The 18,414-nt window shown below is 37.5% G+C and overlaps 3 protein-coding genes across 6 annotated transcripts; 2 read left to right on the top strand and 1 right to left on the bottom strand.

The window, feature by feature from the left end:
- The first annotated feature begins 722 nt into the window (after positions 1–722).
- On the top strand, positions 723–7,457 carry LOC140790717 (uncharacterized). Of its 3 annotated transcripts, none has more exons than XM_073140922.1 (12): positions 723–1,008; positions 1,289–1,376; positions 2,119–2,418; positions 3,395–3,553; positions 4,155–4,295; positions 4,392–4,448; positions 4,907–5,045; positions 5,448–5,552; positions 5,671–5,891; positions 6,745–6,786; positions 6,868–6,937; positions 7,185–7,457. In XM_073140922.1, the coding sequence occupies exons 1-12, from the start codon at positions 890–892 to the stop codon at positions 7,202–7,204; spliced, it is 1,461 nt and encodes a 486-aa protein (XP_072997023.1). In that variant the 5' UTR covers positions 723–889; the 3' UTR covers positions 7,205–7,457. The 3 variants fall into 3 exon arrangements, with proteins under 3 accessions (XP_072997023.1, XP_072997022.1, XP_072997021.1); XM_073140921.1 differs by having other exon boundaries at positions 7,019–7,457; XM_073140920.1 differs by having other exon boundaries at positions 6,868–7,457.
- Positions 7,458–8,271: 814 nt separating this feature from the next.
- Positions 8,272–11,185, top strand: LOC140791006 (cinnamoyl-CoA reductase CAD2). Its single transcript, XM_073141348.1, has 6 exons — positions 8,272–8,549; positions 8,704–8,876; positions 9,111–9,296; positions 9,384–9,546; positions 10,466–10,652; positions 10,838–11,185. Exons 1-6 carry the CDS (start codon positions 8,441–8,443, stop codon positions 10,980–10,982), a joined length of 963 nt encoding a protein of 320 aa, XP_072997449.1. The 5' UTR covers positions 8,272–8,440; the 3' UTR covers positions 10,983–11,185.
- A 435-nt stretch (positions 11,186–11,620) lies between these two features.
- LOC140790525 (protein TIC 56, chloroplastic) lies at positions 11,621–15,579 on the bottom strand. 2 transcript variants are annotated; one of them, XM_073140642.1, is made up of 6 exons: positions 14,764–15,579; positions 13,844–14,041; positions 13,307–13,589; positions 12,566–12,728; positions 11,964–12,184; positions 11,621–11,872 (listed from the first exon to the last, which is right to left on the bottom strand). In XM_073140642.1, exons 1-5 carry the CDS (start codon positions 15,029–15,031, stop codon positions 11,978–11,980), a joined length of 1,119 nt encoding a protein of 372 aa, XP_072996743.1. In that variant the 5' UTR covers positions 15,032–15,579; the 3' UTR covers positions 11,621–11,872; positions 11,964–11,977. The 2 variants fall into 2 exon arrangements, with proteins under 2 accessions (XP_072996743.1, XP_072996742.1); XM_073140641.1 differs by having other exon boundaries at positions 11,971–12,184.
- Between the last annotated feature and the right edge of the window lie 2,835 nt (positions 15,580–18,414).

Below are 18,414 nucleotides of genomic sequence, written 5' to 3'. Positions count from 1 at the left end.
TCCCATCCCATAGCCTAAGCTAGAGGAGGGAGAATACCATTCACAATATGAAAAAAGAAGCACTCTAAAAAAATAAATCCTAGTAAAGAACTCTACTAGTGCCGGCTGCAAAAGTTATATATTTCTCTAAATTATAGTTGGTTGAATAGCTAGATCTTTTTGATAATGAAATGGTTGTTCAGGTAAAATTGCTAAATTTGATTGTTATAACATCATTAAAAATTTATTTCTCCATATATGATTAATAGCATAACATGAGAACAGATTAAAAAAGAAGCAACAAAAAGGTAAACACCAGCAAGAAGGCATCTGAATCAGAGATTAGAGGGTCACAAATGACGCAAGAAGAATATTTTTCTTTATAATTTTATGACAACTACCTAAGTTCCGAATTTATTGCAAAGAATCTCCTGTCTTTTAACTATTTGCAAATCAGCTCCTTCTATGCAAAATTTTAAAATGTATTGTCTAATTTTATGCAAAGTTTTATTTATTTTTGACGACATAATGACCCTTTAAACTGTGTATAACCTATATTTGGAAGATATTATATAGGTCGAGACTACTATTCTTATTTTAAAGAGAAATAAAAGAGAAAGTTTAAAAATAAGTAATTATTTAAATTCTTTTATTTAAAACCGAGCAAGAGAAATTAGATAGTTGAGATATTAAAGTGTTAAACAAAGTTACAAAATAGCCCATGCCAATATGAACTATATTTCGATGGGTCTATTTGCAAAAAAGCTCGAAGAGAAAAAGAAGGAGAGAGAGCATTTTCAATAGTCTCGGCCACGAGACAAAACCGAACAAAATGTTCTCGCTTTCTTGAGACCATTCACTGGAATCCGTATTCCTCTCTCTCCGTCTCAGAGTTCAGAGAAGCAAAGCAATGGCGATCGCCACCATCTACTCATTCCTCATACTTTTCCTATCCGCTTCTCTCCTTCCTTCGTTTCCTTCGGCTGACGACTCGTTCGATGTGCGGCGGCATCTTTCCACCGTCACAAGGTATTCTTCTACTCTTTACTAATCTCGATCTCGATCGCTTATGTTCGATCTGCTTCGTTCATATAAAGTTTTCGTAGTTTATGAGTTTTATCGTTATGGAGCATATGATTTGTCACTGCAAGTCAGACTCTTTCAACTTTTTAGGTCGGGTTCACTATTGAACATCCAACAAATTGGCAAAAGTTTCAGTCAATTCTACTGTCTGTCTTCTTCTGTTGATTACTAGTATATTTTGATCTATAATATTCGTATATTACTTGTCTTCTCTATTATTGTGCAGATATGATGCTGGTAAAGGTGCTGGGAATGACGCCTTTTTATCTTCTTCTGTACCAAATGGATGTAGGGCGATCCACTTAAATCTTGTGGTAGAATTTCGAGCCAAATTATTCTTTTTTGTTGATTGTTCCACTTTGATATGACTTGCTTAAAATGATTGCTTGTCTCTAAAAATTTGCGGCCCTCTACCTACTGCATAGCTAAAGCTATAAACTATAATTTGAAGGTGAAGAAAAGGGAGTAGATCCCTTAGTGTATCGGAGATCTAAATATGGTGCCCTAGCTTGTTTTTGGTACACTGTTCCCGGTTTTTCTTTGAAATGACATCGTTATCTGCAATTTGTGATCAGCCCAATGACAGTTTTTGGCCTTAGTTTGAGAAGTTTGAGGAATTTTCTCTTGTCCCCTCTTCTTAATGGTGTAATTATTAAGCATGAGAAATCCATTCAATGTAACATTTCTGCTGCTCAGCAAGTTTTGAATCTTTCCTTATGTTATGAACTGAGAATCCTTGAAGGTTCCAAGGTATGAATTCATTTGCATAATGTGTTATTACTAATTCTTCCTATATTTCAGTTCATTTTAGATTTGTCCAGATGCAATTAAGTTCCTATCTGCCTTAAACCAATTATGTATCGATGATGTTCTGCTTGTTTTCTTTTATTTTAAAAGAAAAGCTTTAGTGTTTCTTTAAGCAGATGGAATCCTTATTCTTTTGAGGCATTTTTAATATTATCTTTTAGCATTATCTGTGATGGTTTTATCTTTTAAGTATCTTTTTCTGATTGGAAGTATAATTGTTGAATTTTGATAAGACTCTCTGCATAACAGGCAAGGCATGGAACCCGTTCTCCCACCAAGAAACGCATCAAAGAATTGGATAGGTTGGAAATTCGTTTGGGTGCTCTTTTAAAAGAAGCAAAACAAGAGTCAGATAAAAGTTCTCTGCAGAAAAGTCCACCATGGTTAGAAGGATGGGAGTCACCTTGGAAAGGCAGGGAGAAAGGTGGTGAACTAGTCAGCAAAGGGGAGGATGAGTTATACGATCTTGCTATTAGAGTGAGGGAAAGGTTTCCAGAAATATTTCATGAGGAGTATCACCCTGAAATCTTTACTATAAGGGCGACCCAGGTTAGCATCATCTAGCCTGTTCTCTTGTCCTTTTATTACTCAGTAACTTGATGATGATTCCATGTCTATTTGCATAACTATGGTTTTTTATGGCACACAGCAAATGGAACCTCAAGAATTTAAACAACATTTGTGCTTGATGCAAGTCACTGTATTAATAGAATCGAATGGGACATGTTTTTGGCAGATTTTGAATGATTCCAAAATATTAAATTACTTTAGGTATCTCTATATTTACCTTTTGTCGATAAGTTTCATTGAATGCCTATTCCTGGAAGGCTTTATGTGGTATGGTGTTTTCTGATTTGTGGGGCCTCCTGAATCGCTAAAGGATATTTGATGGATTTAGTCAATTTGGGTATCTTTCCTCCTTTTCCCTTTATCTGTTTATACCTTCCTTGGGAAGTGGACGATGCATGAAAGACTAGCATTTTTTTCCTTTTCCTTTTAGATCTGATATGAATTAATATTTGTGAGGAATTTTCATGTGTATGTTGACATAGAGATATTTATAAATTCAGATATACTAATGGCACAACCGCACAAGTTTGTTGTAGTGTATCTCTGTGCACTTTAAGTTTCAGCAGAAGAGGTGACTAGCAAGAAAGAGTTTATTTTATGTGAATACATATAAAGATAATGGAGTCTTGTTTTGTATTGCAAACACCACTTTCAACTAGTGTTTACCTTCAGTACAGATGTCTACAAGACCAGAGCTATGAGGTGAAGTATAACCTGAAGAGGAATTGTCATTTACCATCCTAGAATATAAACTTAGTTCTAGTCGAATGCTATTGGTTTTTTTGTTCATATCTTACTAGTCATTCATGGTCTCTTTGAAGAGGCGAATTGGTGTGAACTATTGGAGAATTTTTCATTAAATGTCATTGTTACATGATCATGATTCTTGCTTAATTGTTTCTTTTCCTCTGCCTATTGATGATGTGACAGATACCTAATATTTGTGGTTATGCAGGTTCCTCGAGCGTCAGCTAGTGCTGTAGCATTTGGTTTTGGGCTATTTCATGGAAAAGGAAGCCTTGGACCAGGAAAACATCGCGCGTTTTCTGTGATCAGCGAGAGTCGTGCAAGTGATATATGTCTGCGATTTTTTGATACTTGTGCAACATACAAGGTATGATAATTGTTTACAATTCTCTCTAACAATTCATATTTGGAGATTTCTTTTTTTTTTTAAATCGATGAAATGTATAACGTGTGATCTGACTGGTTAATATAGTAAATTTGAAAGGTAATCATCCATTGGGGTAGTTTTCTATCACAGTTGCTAATACAGTAATTAGTAACAGGTTTTTGCACCATTTTGAAGTACGGCCCTTACGTCGGAAGAAGTGCTCGATACACTTTACAGTTTACTACACAGATAGGGATCTGGTCAATAGAAAGAATTAGGCACTTCCTTCCTTAGTTCATGCTCTCTATAATCATTCCTTATATACTCGTAACTGAAGGAGTTCAAGTGTTTATACTGTTTGGCCATTTCAACTTTCAACTAATAATATAGAAATCCAATGAGTTGAGTTGGGATATTTCTGATATTGTCCATATAAGTTGTCTTATAGAATTTATAATATACAATATTTACATGCATGTAAGTCTGACCCTTTACAGTTTCCATGCTTACTAAGATGCCCAATTGCATACCTAACTTCTGTAATTTATATTGAGTTTTAGTACAGAAAGAGTTGTTGCTTATATTTCACATGACCTTTCAGGCATACAGAGAAAGTCAAGAGCCTGCTGTTGATAAACACAAAGAACCAATTTTAGATGAAGTTACCTCTTCACTGATCTCCCGTCACCACCTTAATTTCACAAGGCAGGATGTTGCTTCCCTTTGGTTTCTGTGCAAGCAGGTAATTGCTTGTTCAGTGTAACAATACTTATATTTAACCCACTTTGAGAATGCAAAGAATTTTCTTTCATATGCTAACTATTTTCCTAAAATGTAGGAAGCATCTTTGTTGGATATTACACATCAAGCTTGTGGCCTTTTCAATGAAACTGAGGTATGCGATTTTTAATAAATTTTAGACTATTTGAGATCAATTCTATCTGGCTAACTCAAGGTAGATGGGTTAACTTAGCGTTTTGATTTTGTCGAGATGGCTAAGTGTAGTTAGGCTTCTCTAAGCTGACATGGTGATATTTCCTCTTCTTTATCTACACAACTTTTGCCTCATTAATGAGGAACTAGCTAACCCTGGCATTTACTGTTCCAAACTGGTTGCTTTATGGATTTGCATTGTTCCTGTTATCAGTTTTTATAGCTACAGCTAATAAAAAGGTATTCAATTTCTTGAACTCATGTTCTCTACTACTTGTTTAAGAACTTCTTGAGATAGTTGGCAACATTTATTCTTTTTTATGCTGTTGTTTTAACTATTAACTATTCAAATATCGCAAAGCCGTTCATGACCCAAATCATTCTTGATACTTGTAAATTGTGATTTTTCTTCATGGTCAGGTCTCTTTACTTGAGTGGACCGATGATTTGGAGGTTTTTCTTCTTAAAGGTTATGGTAAAGCAATAAATTACCTCATGGGCATACCACTACTCCAAGATATTGTCCAGGCAATGGAGCAAGCGATCATAGCTAAAGAAGGTACTTTATAGTTTAAAGTTTAAACTCCCTGATGCTGAAATTTTATAAGTTAATTAATCCATAGTGGTTCATGCATGTTACCCTGAAATTAATTTGAGCTAATTGCTAGGAAGCCTAGGGTACCAGTTAATAAGGCTTCCTAGATATAAGTCAGTAATGAATCGTGGATATTTCTGTTTGCATGCTGTTACCATTGTTGTACCTCCCTATAGATACGTCTGCCAGCCTTTTCATGTGGTTGAGAGGAAATGGCAGCTGGCTCCTAGATGGACATGTGATGTAAAAAAAGACACTCTACGCATGAATCCTCCTCCTCTGCAGTTAGCCTCAGAAGTCAGAATGACCTTGTCAGTTTTCATATTGACTTTTGTTTCTGTTATTATGATATTATTGAATTTGCAGAAAATTGGGCCCCTCGAACTTTTGAGAAAGCAAGGCTCCGGTTTGCGCATGCAGAAACAGTTGTGCCTCTCACCTGTCTGCTTGGGCTTTTTCTCGAAGGATCTGGTGACTTTGTTAACATTTCTGATATAGATTAGTGCTACATGTACTTTAGTGTTAACAAATTATCCATGTGGGATCTTACTCTACTCATAGACTTCTAATTACTTTCTGTTGTATTCAGAATTTGAACAGATACAAAGTGAGCAACCACTTCATCTACCTCCAAAGCCACCTCAGAAGAGAAATTGGATGGGCAGTATTGTTGCACCTTTTGCTGGAAATAATATATTGGCTTTGTTTCACTGTCCGTTAGATGGGTCTGATGGTGCCACAATGTCTAGAGGGAAAAATAGCACATACTATGTGCAAGTTCTACACAATGAAATTCCAGTTCCAATGCCAGTAAGATTAATCACTATAACAGATTGCCTTTATATAACTACTTTATTCTATCAATTGTTTTAACTATCTTGCATGCAGTTATCAAATTAACAACACTGTGAGAAGTAGATTTATCTTTGGATATTCTGGATACAGAATCTTGTGTAACATTGATAAATTACAGCTTCCGTTTAATCTCATTCAGCATCCAGTTACCAACCTTTAGGCTGTAGCTGTGTGCAGCTTGTTAATCTAATTATATTATACCATCAATCATGCTTCTTGATTGAGATGTAATGATGTCTTAGCAATAGATGTAAGAAATAAATTGGTATACATAGAAGAATTCTAGATGAAGAGGTTTTATGTGAAGACAATGCTATATAGGACAACTGTTTGTGATTTTCTTATTCCGTTCTTTTTTCTCCTACCATCCAAAGTAAGCTTTCTTATTGTCTGTATGGTGTTGATTTCTCTCACTTATTGTTGACATTCCTTAATGCTCCATATAGTTTTGCCGTTCTGTTTGCAAAACCACAATTTTTGACAGGAAGTCTCATTTATTGCTGTTTGCAACATGCTTTTCTTTTTTGAGAACTATCAAACCTATCTCTGACATTTTTTTAGTTGTGTTTGGCTATGGATGTGGGTATTTCATTAGTGCTATACGCCGTGGTTTGGTGATGGATTGTTGTTATGCCACATGTGATAGTCACCAGATTCTTTTTATGTTGATTGCAATCAAGTGGTTCGATTAGAGGTTCTACTAAACTAGGAGGAAATAATCATTAGAGAATGCAGAATCTTTCTCATTTTTAGTGACGTGGCTTACTCGTTCCTCTGATTGTGAATCTTTATGCGAATTTATCTCCAGGGTTGTGGCGGCAGTGATTTCTGTCCATTTGAGGTTTTCAAGGTACAAACTTATGGATTATTCTTCTCAGATATGCATCACAGAATGTAGCTTTTACTAAAGGAGCCTTCTGAAAATATGCAGGAACAAATTGTTAATCCCCATCTAAAGCATGACTATCATAAAGTGTGCAATGCAAAGCTGGAACTTCCAGGTGCGAATCTAGATGTGCTCAAACCTTGTTCTGTTGCTTGTAAGTTGTTGAATTTATTTCGTGGACTTTTCTTGCAAAAAGGATCCGGTGCACATCCTCAGTACCAGAAGACTGAGTTGTAATCCTACATTATTCATCTGTTTGAACTGCACGAGTATCTCTGCATGAAAGAATTCTCACTTCCTGGAGATTTCCACAACTTCTCTGTTTCCAATTATTCTCACAAGCGATTTCCTGGCTGTTACAGGAAGCATAGAGGCTATCTAACAGCTAGCTATTTTGATTGGCTAGATCGATCAGCTAGAGCTCAAGTTTCTTAAATAGTCTGCAGTTATTTTCTTTTTTTAGGGTGGGAGAAATTTTACAGAGATCATGCTGTGGGAAGTCATTTAAAAGAGGTTTACTATTCCTGCTTACATTTTGTTCCTAGTTGGGGACAATTAACTGGCTACTACTGTGCTTTGTATATACTCTCAGTCTGGGATTCCTGAAATAATTTGACTTTTTTTGAGACTTTCAACTATAGTCTGGACAAAAATAATAATTAAACTTTCTTTATCTTTTGATTTGGAGATAAATTTGATGAGAAAGCAACAGGCTAAATATTATTCAAACGCTTCAAAGTATACATCAAATCGAATGGCAGCAAATTCTTATATTCGGAACATATATGTGAAAATATTCTATTTTGGAACATTATGAGAAAAACATGTACCAATGTCTATTTTATGCTATTATGTTTCTATACTCCATAATTTAAATACACTAAGTAATTCGTCCACAAAATAATTATTATGGTAATATTATAAGTTTGCAATTAATTCTAGATGGAACTCAATAAAGTTTTATTTGGATTGAATTCAATTAATTATATTTAGAAATAAATTCTGCTGTTTGAAAGTAATGAAATTGAAATAAAACCTATCTAAATTATGTTCATTTTAGAAATAATGTAATCGACGTCCCAAAATTTTGTAATCGATGTCGCAAGAAATAATGTAATCGATGTCCCAAAATTTTGTTGAATGCTTATAAGAAGCTGACCAGCTTCCCCCCCTAACTTTCAGTTTGAGAGGAATTTAATTTTGAATTTTATATTAAGAGTACTGAGGTTTCATGATATAATAACGTATTTAGATTATTCCATATTAATATATTCGTTATCGTGGAAAAATACTATAATCCTGATTTGATTAAAATTAATATGGTACACAAAATTGGTTAGTTGAGTGATTCAATATACCAGATAACATATCTTTTGGTGGCTTAATACGATAAAGATAAAAAAAAAATTATGATAATAAAAGGATCTGAGATGACCCTCTCTTGTCTATAAATATAATTTATATATCGTATCAGGTGAAATAGAGGAGAGAAAAGAAGCACAGTAATTCTTAGCTTCGCATTGATCAAAACATCATAATCCATTAACTTCATATACTACGCCAGGCTTAGCTCTGTTCTAGAGAGAGAGAGAGAAGGAGATAAGAGTTTTAGAGAGAGATGGAAAGAAGCGTCTGCGTCACCGGCGGCAGTGGCTTCATCGGATCGTGGCTCGTCAGCCTCCTCCTCGAACGCGGCTACACCGTCCACGCCACCGTCAAGGATCTCGGTATTCCCTCCCACCCGTCCGATCAAAATACAACGGCTGCGCTGCGCTGCGCCGATCTCACCTCCATCTCCGAGCACTCCCTCGCACGGAATTCCCTCTTTACCTGCTTAGATTTAAAGGATATCTTCGTAATTTCGTCTCTCCTCGCTCGCAGGCGACCCGACCGAGACGGAGCACCTGCGAGGGCTCGACGGCGCGGCGAGTCGGCTCCACCTCTTCGCGATCGACCTCCTCGACTACGCCTCGCTCCTCGCCGCGATACGTGGCACCGCCGGCGTCTTCCACCTAGCGTCACCCTGCACCGTCGATGAGGTCCGAGATCCCGTGGTAATTTTCAGATCCGATCCGTCTTTGCAAATTAAGCTTTTTTTTTAATGCTGAAATATCCTTTCTAATTTCCCTTTTCTACTTCGACGTGGAGAACGTTCTTGTAAAAAAGATGGAATATTCCGAGTATTTTTCAAATGAGTAGAAAGGAAGAGTTTGTTCTAATAAGTGTAAAATGTAGGTCTCAAATTTGCAAAATAGCCCTCCCCTCACAATTCTCTGTTACCGGAACAGGGAGAGTTACTGGATCCGGCGGTGAAGGGGACGCTAAACGTGCTCCGCGCGGCGAAGGAGAGCGGGGTGAAGCGGGTGGTGGTGACGTCATCGATCTCGGCCATCATCCCGAGCCGGAGTTGGCCGGCAGACGTGGCGAAAGACGAGAGCTGTTGGACCGACGTGGAGTACTGCAAGCAGCACGGGGTAATAAACCGAAGCTTTTCCCATAATTTTGGAACTCAAGTTGTTGGTTAACTGTGATTGCCGAGGCACTCCTGGTGTTGTTCTTAGGTGTGGTATCCGGCTTCCAAGACCTTGGCGGAGAAGGCGGCGTGGGAGTTTGCCAAGGAGAACGGATTGGATGTGGTGGTGATCAATCCGGGCACGGTTTTGGGTCCGATAATTCCGCCTGCCGTCAACGCCAGCATGGCAATGGTTGTTCATCTTCTTGAAGGTCTGTTAAAATGTCTTCATTTCAAATTTTTAATGTCCTTCTTTATGGTGTGCAGGATTAATCCTTTGTTTATTTCACATTATAAAGTTGTAGACTTTAGAAGATTCGATTAAAACACTGCTGTGCTCGCAAACACTTCACAAACATTCTATAACATGTGATAGATATGCCATCTTATCAACCATTAATATTTTTTTCTCTCAATATAGTAATCGTGGTTATCAATACACAGGATGACTACGGATCATCACTTTTTGTAGAATTTACTCCTTGCTGTATTACTTTATCATATTTAAAGTAGTTTAATTTTCATACCAAGGCAGTCTTTTAGAACACTGACTGCTGTTCATATGATTCTGTGAGTTCGATTCTTTGTAAACTATTTATCTATTCTAATGAAATGCAATAACTGAGAACTAGCCTTCAGTTTTTCTTATTATGAGAACACTAGTTTATCTACTCCATGTGCTTCTTTTATGTCGTAAGAGATAATAGTTTCCTAAAAGCTTCTCAAAAGCATCCTATACATTAATTTGCTTTGCAACTGCTAGTTGATGTTAAACTCGCAGATGTGTCGAGTACTCAAATGTCAAAATCTCTACCGTTTGACGAATAGTAAGCTAGAGGAATTGCTCTTCTTCTGAATTGTTGTCTATGAATAGCCCACTGGCAAACATAGGTGGAGCTACATACTGAATACTAACTATCACTAAACAATATCTGAGGATTCAGTTATCTAGCAATATCATAGTTGGATTTATGTCGTCCTCATTTAACAGTCTATAGAATCATATTTGCCACTATATCTGCTCTCTCCCAGTTATACATTAGGTTCATTGCTAGAAGAAAATGTTGGGGAATCCTTAATTTATTTCAATAGCTATAAGGGTTTTAGACAAATAACATGTCTGGTCTACAGGTAGCACGGAAGAGTACCCGGATTTTTACATGGGAGCAGTCCATGTCAAAGACGTCGCACTGGCTCATATTGTACTATATGAAAACCAGTCAGCATCTGGAAGGCACTTGTGCGTCGAGAGCATCGCTCATTGGAGTGATTTTGCATCCAAAGTAGCAGAACTTTACCCTGGATACAAAGTACCAAGGTATGTATGAGCTGATTCTCTCAAAAACATAATGCCATCAGAAGTTATTGGTTTCTAATAAATACGATGAGAAAACAGCAATTATCTATAGAGTGATTTTCTTATATTAGATCTGTGAATTTTACAGCTTTCCGAGCAATTATCTATAGAGTGATTTTCTTATATTAGATCTGTGAATTTTACAGCTTTCCGAAAGATACCACACCTGGGTTACTGAGAGTCCAAAATGCAGCAAAGAAACTGATTGAACTGGGTGTCGAGTTCAGCCCCGTGGAGAGAATTATCAAGGACGCAGTGGAGAGTCTTAAGAACAAGGGCTACATCTCCTGAAAGGTTTCTGCATGAAGGTGGCATATTGAATCTTTCGTTCACCATAAACTGGATTTCTTTCCTTGTAAGTACATGAGATTTAGTTGCCTCTCACGGATGGTTCTTGTTAGTGTGATGTTTCTGCATGCTGCAGTGCATATACTTTCTGTAGTTGATGAATTATTTTGCCATATATTCTCTTTAGTTGATGAATTATTTTGCCATATATTCTCTTCTGTTGATGAATTATCTTGCCACAGGATAATATAATGTATGTTAAGCTATGTAGCAACTTGCGTCTTGATTCAGAAATATTGAGTTGATAACTGACGGACAGCAAAGATTGGCTTCCCGATAAAAGGGCCTTGTTTTCGCGCATAAGCTCCCTGCTATCCGATTCCTATGCCTCTATTAAGTGATAAAACATCAAAATATTCCCAAAACTTTTTTCATTTTCAAGTTTATTCAGGATAATCATCACCGCTTACGTTATCCATCTAACCAAACAGAGATGATATCATACTCGGCGACAGTAACACCCCTCTTCTTTTAAGAGGGGTCCCAAGTTTTTGGGTTGATAAAGTTTGTTAACATACAGACACAATTGGACTAAAATTGCACCATCACCGTGGCCTTTTATGCTGATCTCAATGGCCAACTTCTTTGCAATAAACTTTGAGCAAAAGTTTCATTAAGAAACGCGATTTTACAAATGGTACTTCTCTGGCTACAAACATTGGTCCAAACATCAATAGGAAGTGCTAAACAAAAAACTCTTAATGAATAGATGAGTGGCAAAGTCATTCTCTATGTAAGACATAAATTTGGCAGATACCAGCTCCATCTAGAGAAGCCACGGTACACTCTTCCTTTCCGTTGTACTATAAACAAGTCTCCACCTCTCCAATCACCTGCATATATACAGATTGGCACATGATATAGATGATAAGAAATTCTAAAAATATAAAGGAGATGAGAGAATCATGATTTATGAGGTTAAACATTGCACCCAGCCATCAGTTTCTGTCGGTTGATGCACGCCGGCCATAAATGGCAGCCTCAGCCTCAGCCCTTTTCTCAGCTTCTCTTTTTTCCTTTCGCCGTGCATCCCTTGCAGACGAATCAGCTCGGACTTTCTGCATCACTGAATTGAAGCCTGGGATTGTCCGATCCAACTTATTGTACACTCTGTAGCTCAGGTTGTAAAAGATTCTAAACATCCTCTGTTCAAAGACAAAAACAGTGAGACCTCAATAAAAAGAGTTCCTCAGTCTTCTTTTGTAAGTAAGGAACTGATCCAGAAAGCTCAAACCAACTTCCTAAAGCCAGGAGCCCCGTCCACTAAACTAAGGCTTCTAGCTTTGACTACTTGAGCAAGGCTAGCATGACTTCTTCAAGATCAATATAAATGCATTTTGAAGTTTTGGTTAATAGCCAACAAAACAGGAACTTGATTTCTTCTAGATTAGCCTTACCAAAATAACATTAAGAAATTTTATGCTGGTTACAAGAACCCTTTTGCTAATAATTGAATAATGAGCATGCATAGGAGATTCATTATAAACATTATTGGATAGTGAACAACTTTTCTGGAATGAAACTACCTTTACATCATTGTTCCAATGTCTAATATATGGTGGACCTGTTGTGTAGGAACCAAGAGGCTCACGGTACCACTCCCCATCATATGTTATTTGATCCATGGCTTGTTCAACGCTTAGGACCTCCCATGGCCTTAAACCCGGAATAATTTTTGCAAGACGATATCTGCCATGAAAGAGCAATATAGTTTATCATCAAATTATAAAAAGCAAATATCTAACTAATGCAAATAGTTGAATTTTAATTTAGTCAAAAATAAAGAAAGGCTAATACTAAGCAGAAAATACCAGCACACATTAGATCAAGCCAAATATCTAAAGGATCTATCAGCTAGAGTATGAACTCATGTGATACTAAGTTTTAGCCACCATTAAGAATAAGGAGCTCTGCACTCACCTTCTACAATAGATAGAAACTATAGTATGATTCTGAACTTGCTTAACTTGGCTTCAAATATTGTGGTTATGATAGTTTATTATGGAGTCAATCCACCAGAAGGTGGTCTCGCAAAGAAAAAGAAGGATAAAGAATTGCAAGAAAATGAAGGCAGGCAAGCATTGCAGACACCAGAATGCACGAAGCCCCTACCTTACAAAATTGTTCCAACACAAAACTACAGCCTCAACCCGTGAACATCAGATTAAGGAACAAGTCAAATCTATATGCTAATAAGCTTACAGCTAGTTAGGCATGTAATGATGCAAAAAGGATGGAAATGCAGAAGTCACAGTTGAACATAAGACCTCAGCTCTTTGGGAACATATTTATTGGGCATGTGGTCTCTTTCCAAAATTGTAGTGAGTTCTGAGCCACTAGCCCACAAAAAGAGTGCATGGCTAGGAGTTTTTACACCAGGCCATATGCCACCATTTGCTTCTAGCACAGCCATGTCACGCCTCTTACTCTCGATAGCTTCTTCTTGTAATTGCTTATAGGATTTCTTCTCAAATCCCTTGAGAGGAATCCAAGGAGGTATCCCCTTCTGTAGTTTGTGAATGAAAGCTGTGGCAGCAGCACCTAATCTGACTGAATGAAAGTAAAGGTTGCATATTAGTTAAAATACAATAGGAATACTTATATTCATGGACTACACAGCAGTCCTGCTGCAGCAAGCTGCTTGAACTCAGTTAGAATTCAGCTCAGGTCAACCTCATGCCATTAAACACGCAGAGAGAAGTTGCCAGGTTGCCGTGCAAACTGAAATAGATCAAACTAACTAACAAACAAAAGCTTCTGCTATATATTTGGAAGGTGTTTGTGAATGCTGACAAGAAACAAACCTTCCCAAGTGGCGATTGCTTTTTCTAAACCATAAACCATTCCAATTGGCGCCCATTCATCCATATCTTCACCCCAAATGAATGTGTTTGTATCAATTATCCCACCAGCCCAAGCTGTTTTAAGAGTTATCAGCTCCAATGGGCCTCTAGTACGTCCCAGTCGGTCCTTGTAGTACCAACCACCACTTCTCATAATAACTAAAGAAATACAATGAGAACTAAACATTAGAAAGATTGATAAGTTACTTGACGAGTAGATTAGTAATTTCATCAGTATGCATATACATCAAACTAGCATTAGATACATCAAGTGAAAGCTCCATCAGAGAAAATAGATAAATATGCATTTAAGAATGAGTCGAACATGAAAGTCTATAGTATTTCATGAAATCTTTAGCTTGGCTTCTAATTGGTTCTAAACCATAGATGAATAATAAATCACAGGAACTAAGCCCTAAAGTCCTCAAATAAAGCAAAATCAGTCTCTGTATACGTAGTTAAATGACAGAAATTCACCTTCAGACTAGGAACAAATCAATGCAAACTTTTCTAATCCTCAAACACCAACTGACAACTTTAGTAATGGCCAATTTCTGATCTAGATTAGGGCCGTAAAAGAAGGGTAAAACCCAAACTCAGACTAGAAACTTTATTCTAACAGAGGCACAACCTCACATTAATTGTTCAACTTTTCACTCCATGTCCTCGTGCATCCTATAAATCATTGCAAATGCCTCACATCAGCCACTCCCTCTTCCAAGATTTCATCCTCTTTGACATCACCTATAATTTGAATAACTACCATAGTAGAACAACTAGAAACCGTTCCATTTTCTACAAATAAATACTTGATAAAAAGCACGCATGGAACTTATAAGTTATAACTACTTCCAGATGAACAAAAGCTCTTCCAAACTCACAATCATAATACCGCTTCTCCAGCCTCTTATACCCAATCGCCTGTGCAACATCGATCGGCCGCCCCGGCGGATACGGTCTCTGCCTAAAACCCCACAGTCCGAAGAAGAACTGCCGCGCAAAGTCCCAAAATTTATCATCCGATTCCCTCTTCGTCCTAATCGCCTTCCTCGGCATCGGCCTCCCGTCGAGCCCCGGCACGTGCGGCAGCGCCTTCCACAGCTTCCTGTCCTCCCACCTGTAAGGATTCTCGTTCTCTTTGAGCTCCATCTCATTTATCTTATCGGCGATGACCTCCGCCCTTTTCAAGAACTGGACCACGGGGCTCTCGTTGAACTCATCCCACCATTTCTTGTTCTCCTCGATCTCCTCGGGAGAAGGGTCCTCTTTCTTCTCGAAGAGGGGGTCGTCGGCGAGGATGGCGTCGACCTCGGGGTTGTGGCGGTAGTCGGGCCGACGCTCGCACTCCCAGAAGAACTGGTCGAGCTTCTGGGAGAGGATTCCGGGAGAGTCGTCGGAGGCGGAGTTCGCATTTTTAGGGTTCTTAGGGTTTTGGGAGCTGGGGAAGGAGATGTTGCGGTTTCCGATGAAGGCGAAGGCGGGGGATCTGGGAGGTCTGGGGGGTTGGGGAACCAGTCGCTGAGGAAGTTGAGGTTGATGGACGCCATGGGATGGGAGCTAGGGTTTATGGTTAGGGTTTTGGTAGGTGGAGGATGGAGATGGAGAGCATTTTGGAGGAGGTAGAGAGGAAGGAAGGAAGGCGATAGGGAGATAGAGTGGATAGTGGAATAATGGGTTAAGACTTTAGGCTTGGTCTTGGCCTTGTGGGCTTTTTTTCTAGTCTTTATTGCAGACTAATTTGGGCCGGTCCAAAATCGTATGCAATATTTTGAAGCTTGAACCGGCTCGCCCAGTCTAATCCCAGTAGTAGTATTTTGTCTCTGCCTGGCTAGGATTAAAAATATCACCTACCTACAAATGGGACAGTTTTACACTCAATCGCTCGAGAAAACTCTTCCCTCCTTTGTCTTTCCCGTGATTGATTATGTGACATGGCACCAGAGCGACACTGAAGTCAAAGATTAAAAATATTTAGAGATCTTGGAGGGACATAGCTAGTTGTGAGACGTCCCACCCTTCTAAAGCTTAGAAGGTTAGCCTCTCATTTTTATCCAGCTCATGTCCAGATTCATTAGTAGGAACAAACTCCAGCGATTAACTCGTTAAAACTTCTTTTCTCTCTCCCTCTCGTGCTAAGAAGAAGAAGAAGAAGAAGAAGAAGAAGAAGAAGAAGAGGTGGTGTTGGTGATGGTGTGTCGTGTCAAATCTAAAAGTAGAACTTAAAGTTGTCATATCCGAGGCAGAGATGACGATAGATCTCGTTGTCGGTGACCGAGTCGACACCGAGTCAAAGGGCAACTCGGGCCCCGCCTCATCGACTCCAATCCCCGTGATTCCCGCCCAGCCTTACCGTTTCCGGTTTCTCCCCTCTCCTCATGATTTTTCTTTCAACAATATAATTATAATTAATTGATCACTAGTCCATTTTCAACATTTCGCCAAGATTTATATTTGTTTTAAGGTAAGGTTTTCACTTCAATTTCCACATTGAAATCGTTTTATTTTCAATGCTTTGATCTGTACACCTTCAAATTATCAGAAATAATATGAAACTCACGAATGTGTTGTGTATTTCACAAGGAGATGTTCATAGTTTTGGGTATCTGAGAAATAATTGTACTGAAAAAAAATGATTAGTTGATAATTTAGTTGCCACTTGTAATAATAAGTTTTTTAACTTGAGTCTTATGCCTTCATAGTTATATAGGCACATTAATTAACCCAATACAAAACTTAATTAGGATTGCTTCATCTCACTGTTTCATAGTGTGTCACAAATCTCGAATATTTGAATATGCAAAATAAAGGCAATAATAGTTCAAAGGCAAGAAAGTTAATGTTTGGTTATATGAATCAAAATTTACAATGTAAAACTTCAAATATTATTCGAGTTTTAGACTGTATACTACATCCAGTGATTCTTTTGTTTTTGTTGCAAAAATCTACAACGTAGAAGGCAAAGATCATGAATTGCATCAGAAATAACTAAAAGATTGCACTGCATATTCTTAAACAATAAACTTGGAAATGGTAATCAAGATTGATCACCATTTTGTGTACTTTTAATGCTTCAATTGTACTTTCTCTGCACCGATATTCTAAGTCGAACATTACTTGCTATTTTAACTCCCTTTAAGCATCGGGTGAGTGATTTTAATTCAGAATATTTAGCATAAATTGCTTGCCTTGTTCTTTATAAACCATCTGGAGCAGAGAAACTATGCACATGTATACATTAATATGACAATGCAACATTTTAAGGAAACAAACTGTGTAAATTTATTATCAAGGTAATCAGTAGAAAGCCTGAATGTTAAATGAATCCGCAAACACTGCTAGATATAACATTCACTTAAAAAGAAATAAATCATATACTGCTGGAAAAACTTTCATTTAAAACTATATATGCTGCATTCTTAATATAAACCCAAAAAAAATTTAAAAAATTAAAAATCAGCCTTGCACTCAACTTCCTTAAAAATGTCCTTACATTACCTAGGTACAATTTGATGAATATAGTTAGATGCATGCAAGCTACACAAATCCTAAAATATTGCAGAAGATGTCGCAATTATAAGCCACTTGCTTTTCATTATTGCATTAGAGATCAAATGAAATGGCAGCAAAACTATCCTTATATCCAAGTTGGTAGTTATCTGCATCACTAGCTACTAGCTAGGCAAAAGAGCACAGTTATAAAAAAAAAAGGTTTCAACTAGAACCCAGAATGCTACTAGACAAGTAGCTATTTCACTTCTTTTAAAAAAGAAAAGAAAAGAAGGAAAGTAGCTATAAGACCTCATATCAAAATAATATCGTACTTGTTTGAACCTTTGGAAGGAATAGAAACCCAAGTCTCCCAATTGATTGGATACGGACATCAGATCCATAGAATCAATCGTAATTTGTACTGAAAATCAAAAGATTAGACAATGTCCTATTCTTCCTTATTTCTATTGCCAGAAGAGAAAGACAGTTGAATCTAGCCAAGATTTGGATTTAATAAAAGGGTAGGAATGTTGTTTGAACACACAACTTAAAGCGAGGGGGGACTATTTATTTCAAAGCGATATTGATGCCTATCATTAGTGCGTACTACATTTTCATTGTTTAAAAGTACGGACCACGTACTTCTTCCTTAAAGAACACAAGAATGCTATTAGATCCACACTAACTACACTAAAGTATACTAACGCAAAGATAAAGTAAAATATATATTTTTTAATATTTTGATTTGAAACGTAAAACAAGTGGTGGATCTCTCAGAATCCAACTTCATATATATCGACACCAAAGGCTTAAATAAAAAAGTCGCACCAACTAAAGCCAAAGAGATGAATATAAATAAATTTCTGTCATGAAACTATGTTCTACGTAATAATTTTGGGGGTGAAGTTTGGAGATTGGACATGACAAGACGTTGCAGAGGAGGGGGAGGGGGCAAGGAGCTCTTCTTCTTGCCATCATAGTAGTCATATATATGCATATATATATATACCCCACAAAGGAAGCTGGAGTACTGTTCGGGATAG

The sequence above is a fragment of the Typha latifolia genome, chromosome 6, assembly GCF_019914945.1.
Source record: "Typha latifolia isolate L0001 chromosome 6, TyphaL0001v2, whole genome shotgun sequence".
Taxonomy (NCBI): Eukaryota; Viridiplantae; Streptophyta; class Magnoliopsida; order Poales; family Typhaceae; genus Typha; species Typha latifolia.
This window is presented reverse-complemented; position numbering and strand designations above follow the sequence as displayed.